The 8942-nt window shown below is 54.6% G+C and overlaps 1 protein-coding gene across 1 annotated transcript in view; it reads right to left on the bottom strand.

The window, feature by feature from the left end:
* Positions 1-1138: 1138 nt before the first annotated feature.
* XKR5 (XK related 5) overlaps positions 1139-8942 on the bottom strand; it is a 7967-nt gene continuing 163 nt past the window's right edge. The window contains exons 2-7 of the mRNA XM_026846414.1: positions 8344-8593; positions 8065-8246; positions 5860-6069; positions 5562-5731; positions 5070-5181; positions 1139-3707 (exon numbers count right to left, since the gene is read on the bottom strand). Of these exons, the coding sequence (XP_026702215.1) occupies positions 2617-3707; positions 5070-5181; positions 5562-5731; positions 5860-6069; positions 8065-8246; positions 8344-8593 (2015 nt within the window). The 3' untranslated portion in view covers positions 1139-2616. The remainder of the gene's footprint in view (positions 3708-5069; positions 5182-5561; positions 5732-5859; positions 6070-8064; positions 8247-8343; positions 8594-8942) is intronic.

Raw genomic sequence — 8942 nt, 5'->3', positions numbered from 1 at the left:
TCAGTGCAGATGATTACAGCACGTAGGACTGCAACTGTAGAGTGCAGATGTGATGTGGCTTGAGTTGAGCATCCGAGGAGAGATTCCCACCAAGCACAACGCTGTGCGCTGTGGTCCTTGGGTTGGTAACTTGTTTTCCAACCTGCCAGACCTCAGGTGTTAGGTTTGGATGTTCTTACTATCTGCAGCAAATGCTCAAAATCTACCCCAAATATTACCAATCTACTAGAGTCTAAAGGGAAGGCACTGGGTTAGGAAGAGAATGATCCTGCTGAGGGAGGGAAAGGACTTTCTTGTCCTAGACTCAGTCGGTCCTGGTTTGGGGATGGGGTGAGCAGGCACCACTGCCTGGTTCAGCATCACTCACCCTGCTCTGGGTCAGGGGGTGGGGGACAGGGGCAGCCGCCACCAGCCACCCTCCAGTGAACTTGGGTTCCCACCCTGGCAAGAGATGGGACAGGAAAGATGGAATCACTCCTTCCTCCCAGTACCCGCTGCCTGGCACAGAAATCTGGCCACTGAAGGGCTGCATCCCCATCCCAAATGAGTCTGGCTTGCCGTCTCTGCTTCTCTTGAGCTGTTACTTGCCCACAGCAGCTAAACTCACCCCACCCACTGCTATCTGCATGCCACATCGATGCGCCCAGGTCCCACAGACAGACACCCCCAGCTAGAAAGATGCTGGGTGCAGATCCTTCTTCAAAATCCCAACAGGCAGCTCATCCTGGGGCTGCAGGAGAAAGTGCGGGGAAGAGAAAGGAAGAGGCATGGAGTACCGTGCCTATTGGTATCTGTGTCCTATTTTTGTACACCCTCCAGCTGCAGAAAGGGAAAAACCCTGCTCAGTTAAACAAACAACCTGATTGGAGGCGGGTAGAACCGGAATGGGTAGAAAAATCTAAGAAAACAGGAAAACAGAGTTGCAAAGGAGAGGGGAGGAGGCGAGGTCACATCCAGCCAGGAAGCTGCACTGCGGTTTGCTTGAAAAGCAGCAAGAGCTCAAGGTCCAACATCCCCTGCAGCAAGGTCCAAGAGGGGACCTCTCCACGCTTGTGTGTGCCCCTAACACTAGACACAGACACGGCAAAGGCTGGGTTGTTTTTTAAAGCATCCTTATATATTATCAAAGGTAGAAAAAACAAACCAGGTAACAATTTCCCTAACGCCATGGCAGCTCTGCTGCCTTTTGCGTGATGCACGTAGCGGGGAGGATTCTGCAAAAGATGCTGAAACTTCTTCCTCCCTGCAGAGCAGAGCTGCAGCACGGTGGTGCCGGCTCCGGATGGAGACACGGAGCTTTCACCACGTCGGAAAGTGGCTTCACTCTGAAACGGGCACCAACTGGGTTTTCACTGCCCACATCAGCTTGAAGAATCATCTTGCTGGGTCAATCCTGAGCACTCAATGCTACATGGAAGCTTTTTAAAAATAATTCATCGCATGCCTGTCCTTCCTGCTGCCTTTCCTGCCCCATGGCAACGCCCGCAGGACAACAGCTGGAGATGGAGGACAGATGTACACCAGCTGGCACCCACGGGCTCACTGGTGAACACAGCTGAGCAGACCTCAACCAACACAGCAAGCCGTGTCCTGGGCACAAACCCGTGTCCAGACACCCTGGCTGGAAGCATGGGCTATTTCTGAGACCACAGTATTAAGCCTTTTAGTTCCTGATAACCAATAACCCTGCCTGCAACGAGGACTTCATGGTGGCAGGAGTATGCAGATTTATTCTGAGATTTGGCTTGAAGCTAAATTTAGGAAGGAGCATCCAGTCAGATCTGGATTATCTGCAGCTAGATGGAAGAGGACAAGCACTTAGGAATGTGATGGAGTTGGGAACAGTCAGTGTGAGGTTAATGGTTGGACTGGATGATCTTCAAGGTCTTTTCCAACCAAGATGATTCTGTGATTCTGTGAAGGAAGAGGCTGGGCAGAAAAGGCCACTTGAGGAAGCGAGGCGGTGGGCAAGAAAGCAGGACACGGCTTGTGTCTACAGTTCAGGGTCCCGAGGTTGAGGACTGCAGTATGAAGAGGATCTGCGATCCTATGTGGCCCCAGCAAATGGAGCTGGTAAAGCTCTGAAGATGAACCTGGTGGGGGAAAAATAAATCAAGCACTCTTGAGCCTTACTTTAGGGCTTATTCTGCCCAGAAGGAAGAGCATCTGAGAGTAAAAATCATTACTATTCTGGTTTAGGCACTTGTTTATCCTGGGAAGACTCCTGCTTTGCAGCCAGATCTCTGTGCTGGGACAGACCAGCAGCTCGTACAGGCACTTGTTAAAGGACACACTTGAATACATCGTCACAAATATATCAAAGGCAGCATGCTCCAGCTGCCTAGCAGAACTGTTACATAAATAAGGTTAATAAATACCTAAACCTGAACTTAAGGCTTTTTAAGACCTTTGAAGCTCTCCAAAACTGCAACTAGAAGATGCGCTGGGAGGGAAGGTGTTGTCCTAGTGATGGAGGAGCACATCTTTCTGGTGGCAGGTGCACCTTGGGGATGGTCTTCATAGCCAGCATTAACATTCCACCACCTCTTGCTGTGCCCTCTTGACGAGGCAGTCACCCCAGTGCTGACCCAAAGTGACAGTGCAGCGATTTCAGGGTCACTCCACCAACAGGTCTGTCCCCTCTCCGGGATGCCCCAGTCCTCGCTGTGGGCATTCAGAGTCAGCCTTGGGGGTGGAGGTGAAGCACGGTGGCCTCAGCTTGCTCCTCACAACAGCCCCTTGTGTGCCACAAGAGTGGGTGTCCCGAAGGTGATGCCACCCCACGAGGGCACCCTCCAGCCCTACGGGCTCCGAGTCCTCTTTGGAGGCACCCAACACCCCACAGCTCCCTGTGCTGCTGAGGGAAGAGCTGCTCCGCTGATGCTTGTGGGCGCAAGCGCCCAGGATTGGGCTGATGCTCACCATCTCTAGGGATAAATCCCCTCCTCCTCCTCCTCCTCCTCCTCCCAGGCTGCCTGGAGGAGGCTGGGCTTTGCTCTCCCTTTGCACCGAGGCCATGCACGTTGCTGTGGTTGTCCCCGGGCTGGGAGAGGTGATGCCTCCCACGCTTGCAGTGAAATACAGAGATGAGCCCTCGGCTGGATCTGGGGAGAAGCTGCTGAGAAAGGATACAGCTGGGCGAAAAACAGACTCCTGCCCTGCTCCATCCTCCCATTCCTTTCTCACAGCGCCGGTGCTGGGTTTGCTGCCTCCTCTGTTCCCCACCGCCTCCAATTTCTCATCAGTCAGACCAGATTCAACACCCCGAGGACCGATTTCCCTTGTGGGGAGGGAAAGGTTTGCCCCAGGCTCAACACTGGGGGGTTTCCCCATCATCCACCCTCCAGGGTAAACCTCTCCCACACCACCATCTCCAAAAGCTGCGTTGATTGTGGACATATCTCCTGTCTTCAAGGCCAGCTTTACCAGCAGCCAGTGGTGATGGTTTGTCCAGCTGTCCTCCAAACACCCTCTGAATTGTAGGAGCGATGAGCCATTCCCATTCTTAGGATCTGCCACGGTCCCTTTGCCTGCCAAGGACTCTCCATCTCCTGAAATTCCCAAACTCTGCCCTGCTTGGGAGCCATCTCCAGCAAACTCGTCATCATCAGCAGCTGCAGCACTGCAGGTTGTCTCCAGAAAGCCCTGCCAGATCTCTGTGGACTTGGGATGGAGCAGGCTGTAATAAACCACCAGAGCTGCGGCACCTGAAAAAAAGCAGAAAGGTGTCAAAGGACAAGTCCCAGCAGAATTTCACAGAAGTACAGAATCATCTAGGTTGGAAAAGAACTTGGAAGATCATTCAGTCCAACCACTGACCTGACAGTTCCCAACTCCACCAGATCCCTCAGCACAAAGTCGACCCGACTCTTCAACCCCTCCACGGATGGGGACTCCTCCCCTGCCCTCGGCAGCCCATTCCAATGCCCGACAACCCCTCCTGGAAAGAAATGCTTCCTAATATCCAGTCTAAACATTCCCTGGCACAATTTGAGGCCATTCCCTCTTGTCACCTCACTGCCACCTCTGGATCAACAGGCCCTTTGCAGAGGTGCTGCTGGGCATCAGGTGTCCGAGCAGCATGTCTTTCAAGCATTTTTAGGGATGCAAGAATCCTACTCAAGCAGCTTTCAGGAAAGGGAATGCTGAACACACTCTCAAGACTGAATTTAATCTGGATTGATTTGCAGACTGATAGGGGCACAGCTCTGGGAAAACATCACCCTGGCAGGGACCTCACCCAGCAAACAGCCCGTCTTTGGGGCTGCAAAACTCCCGTCCTTGCTCAGCGCCGGTTTTGCAAATAAAGGTGCTGATGGGTTGTTTGCAAGCATCGTACAACCTCTCCCCTTCTTCAACTGAGTTGTGCATTAAAGCTGTAGGGAATTTGCCCGGGTTTGGGATTGTTCAGCCTGGTGAAGAGAAGGCTCTGGACCTCATGACAGCCTTCCAGTACTTAAAGGGGGCCTACAGAAAGCCAGAGAAGATTTTTTACAAGGGCATGTAATGACATAACAAGGGGTAATGGCCTTAAACTGAAAGAGGGCAGATTTAGATGAGATGTAAGGAAGAAATTCTCCACTAGCCCAGGTTGCCCAGAGAAGCTGTGGCTGCCCCCTCCCTGGAAGGGTTCAAGGCCAGGTTGGACGGGGCTTTGGGCAACCTGGGCTAGTGGAAGGTGGCCCTGCCCATGGCAGGGGGGTGGGACTAGACAATCTTCGAGGTCCCTTCCAACCCAAACCATTCTGTGATTCTATGACTGAATTAAATGCTCCAAGATCACAGAAAACAGACATGTGCTTCAAAATTGCATATGCTCTATTTGGTAGAGGTACCTGAGCCATTTGGTGACATCTTGGTCATTTCTGCAAACCTCCCTCTTTCAAGGAAAGGCTTTTTAAGAAATGATGAAGAAGTGAAACTCGGGGTGGATTTACATATTATTAAATACATTCAGATGCTTAAGCTGGAAGAAATAAAGCAAACAGTGTGATGCAACTAAAATAACCGATGATGCTCATTTACTCTCAAAACATGCAATCTGGGCTTGAAAAACCAGCAGGTCTTACCTATTACAGACCCTGACATGACGGCCCCGGTCACGCACAGGCTGTTCCTCAGCTCTGCCTGCAGGAACCGGGTGGCCAGCAGCAGGAGGAGGGTGTTTTCCATCAGCATTATCTGCAGAGCAGAGAGAAGAGAGTTGTCACTTTTACCCTTCTGATAGCTTTAGACGTGCTTCTGATGACAGAAAACAAGCAGTTCCTAGATTCTGCTGATGTATTTTGCACCTAACTTACCACTTAAAACATAAACGTTGCTGAATTGAACTTTCTGCAAGGTCTCGACCTGTTGCTCAGCCGTTGTATGGCGGCTGCTAAGAACACAAAGCCAGCGTAGAGGGTGCACCCACCTTGGTGACCACGTAGCTTTGTCAGGACATGGGGAATGCTCGATTTTTATCGAGTGGTGATGTGAGAGATGAGAAAGGAGAGTCTGAGGCTACTGCTTTTCCCCAGCAGCTGCATCCATGTGGAATATCGAACACCCTGGGTACTTACTGCATAAAACACGGCCACTCTGTGCCTGGAGGGACCGGGCCGGACGTTAACGTAGCAGAAGATGTACACAGCTCCCACCAGGCAATTGAAGAGCCTCCAGCGGCAGGGCTGGGCCACGATGTCAGTCTGCTGGGCCACCAGCCAGAAGGACATGAGCAGCCAGTGGGCACCTGCAAGGGGAAGGGACCGAAAGGGCAAAGCTGTGCCAGGGGGAGGCTGCACAGTGCTCCAGTACCAGGAGCATCTCTGGGGCTGACAGCAGGATGGGACATGGGGGAGAGGATCTCACAGGTCTTACCTGCCACAGCAAAAACCCAGAAGGAATACAGCCTGGCGAAGAGCACCAGGGCCAGGACCCTGGTCCCCAGCATCCCTGTCCTCCACAGCAGCAGGCAGAGGATGGCCGTGGCCGGCAGGCAGAGGCGTCCGGGTTTCAGCTGGCAGGCGAAGCGGCTGTAGGAGACCAAAGCCCAGGCGAGGGAGAGCAGGGACAGCCCCGCACTGACACCTGCACAGGGAAGGGATAGTCGGGTGCCTGAAGGACGCCTGTGTTGAGAGGACCTCAGTATCACCTCAATCCCAGAGAGATCTGGAGGGGCTGGAGCGAGGGCAGAGGAGGGCAGCGAGGCTGGGGAAGGGCTGGAAGAATCAATCCTGTGAGGAGCCAGGGAAGGAGCTGGGAGTGTTCAGGGTGAGGAGGAGGAGGCTGAGGGGAGCCCTCATCCCTCTCTGCAGCTCCTGACAGGACATTGCAGAGAGGCTGGGGCTGGGCTCTGCTCCCAGGGGATCAGGGACAGGACAAGAGGGAACGGCTGGAAACTGCCCCAGGGGAGGGTCAGGCTGGGCAGGAGGAGAAAATGTTTCCCAGCAAGAGTGGTCCGAGAGTGGAACAGGCTGCCCAGGGAGGGGGGAGTCCCCATCCCTGGGGGGGTTTCAGGGCCGTTGGGATGAGCTGTGGGGGATGTGGGGTAGGGGAGAACTTTGTAGAGTCGGGCTGAGGGTTGGACTTGATGATCCTGAGGGGCTTTTCCAACCTGAATGGTTCTGGGATTCTGTGACCATATCTCAGTGTTAAGGAGTACAGCACCCCAATACAAGCCAGACACCGTGCTGCCCTGCCAACTGGAGTATTTTAACCAACTCCTGCTGAATCTGGTCTCCTCTGCATGCTCAGCACTCCCCTGCTTAAACCCTCTGACTGCTCTCTGCCACAGGCAGAGCTTTTCCGCAACAGGGCAGGTCCATCTCTGGTCACTGCGATTGGGCTGGAGATTGGCACCGACTGGAGTGTGACCTTGTGCACGCTGTGACTCCACACCCCAGCTTCTTCCTTTGCACACTTGACAGTCCACCTTTTCTACAAAGCATCCCCCAAACCCTAAATGCTCCGCATTGCCTGTGATTAGGGCTGGACCATCAATAGGAACGTGTGTTGGGTTCAAACCCAGCCAAGGCACTGTCTTGCCATGGAGGTCCCCATGGCGGGGACTGACTGTACTGGCCAGGAGCAGCCATGGTTTAGCTCAGAGACTCCTCTGGGTTCAGCCACATCAGATCTTTAAGCCACATTTGTCCCTGCTGCTTTGCACTGGGGCTTTCTAGCCCCTTTGCAGCATGCTCCTCCATCCAGAGCCTACCCTGCTGCTCCCTGCCAGGTGGGCACATGTGTCCCCGACCCGACAAGCCATCACAGAATCGTCTAGGTTGGAAAAGACCTTGAAGATCATCCAGTCCAACCATTAACCACACACTGACAGTTCCCAACTACACCAGATCCCTCAGCACTATGCCGACTCTACTCTTCAACCCCTCCAGGGATGGGGACTCCACCATCTCCCTGGGCAGCCCATTCCAAGGCCCAACAACCCCTTCTGGAAAGAAATACTTCCTAATATCCAGTCTAAACCTTCCCTGGTGCAGCTTGAGGCCATTCCCTCTGGGCCTATTGCTTGTTACTTGGTTGAAGAGACTCATCCCCCCTCTCTGCCCCCTCCTGGCAGGAAGTTGCAGAGGGCCAGAAGGTCTCCCCTCAGCCTCCTCTGCTCCAGACTGACCCCCCCCAGTTCCCCCAGCCGCTCCCCAGCAGACCTGTGCTCCAGACCCTGCCCCAGCTCCGTTGCCCTTCTCTGGCCACGCTCGAGTCATTCAATGGCCTTTTTGGGGTGAGGGGCCCAAAACTGAACCCAGGAATCGAGGGGCGGCCTCCCCAGTGCCGAGCCCAGGGCTCAGATCCCTTCCCTGTCCCTGCTGGCCACGCCAGTGCTGACACAAGCCAGGATGCCGTTGCCCTCCTTGGCCCCCTGGGCACACTGCTGGCTCCTGTTCAGCAGGCTGTAAATCACCCCCCCCAGGTCCCTCTCTGACTGGCAGCTCTCCAGCCACAACTCCCCAAACCTGTAGCACTGCTGAAGGGCAGCCCCTGGAATTTGCCCTTAGTGAAACTCCCCCAGTTGGCATCACCCATCTGCAACTCGCAGCATCCTCCTGGCAACTCCCCGCTCACCTGGGATGACACCGGCTGGCTCGACTGCCACGACGACATAGGCCTGCAGCAGGAGGTGAGGCAGGGTCTGCAGCAGGGCTTCCAGGAGCCGCAGCACACACACGTCCCAGTGCTGTGTCAGCACCTCCCCGGCACAGGCGTTGCCGCCCGTCTTTGCTGCCATCCGCAAGACATCCCAGTACCTGCAAGAACCACCATGACGGTGAAGTCCACCCTGGTTTTGGGACTGAACCCAGGTTGGGAGCGGGGGCTGGATGGACCATGGGGAGCATCTCTCACCGCTTCCAGAGGCCCAACTGCAGGAGGTGGAGGCTCAGGAGCCAGCAGCCAGGCGGGCGGCCATCTGCCCTGAACCAGAGGATGCTGAGGAGCTGAGCCCCGTAGCCAGGCACCGTGCAGGCGATGGTCAGCCCCAACCAGCCCAGCTGCCCGCGGACAAGGTAGTGGACGATGACGCAGAGCCCTGGAGAATGGAAAGAGGCACCGCTGCGGGATGCCGAAGCCACGCACACCCCACAGCTGAAAGGTGCTACCCACAACGCACCCCAAATTCATCTCCCGGTCGCCGAGGGGGTTTGCAGCCCTTGTCCCGGTCTTATCTCCAGCTGCCGGCTCCCGGTGGCTTGTCAGCGGTGGCACAGCCATCGCCACCGACGGGCCCAGCCCAAGGAAGGGCTCTGATAAAAACTGCTCGGACTTGGGCTTATGTTCCAAATAAATAATAAATATAAAATAACAAAAATATATCAATTATCCATATTAAAAAAAGAAAAAAGAAAAAAAAGAAAATAGGTGAGGTCTGCGCGGATGAAGAAATCCCGCGCCGTGGGTGCTGCCGTCCATGAGCCCCGCGGGGCAGAACCGCGCACACACCCCTG

The sequence above is a fragment of the Athene cunicularia genome (assembly GCF_003259725.1).
Source record: "Athene cunicularia isolate RWA chromosome 3 unlocalized genomic scaffold, athCun1 chr3_part1, whole genome shotgun sequence".
NCBI lineage: Eukaryota > Metazoa > Chordata > Aves > Strigiformes > Strigidae > Athene > Athene cunicularia.
The sequence above is the reverse complement of the archived record's forward strand: the minus strand, read 5'-3'. Positions and strand labels throughout refer to the sequence as shown.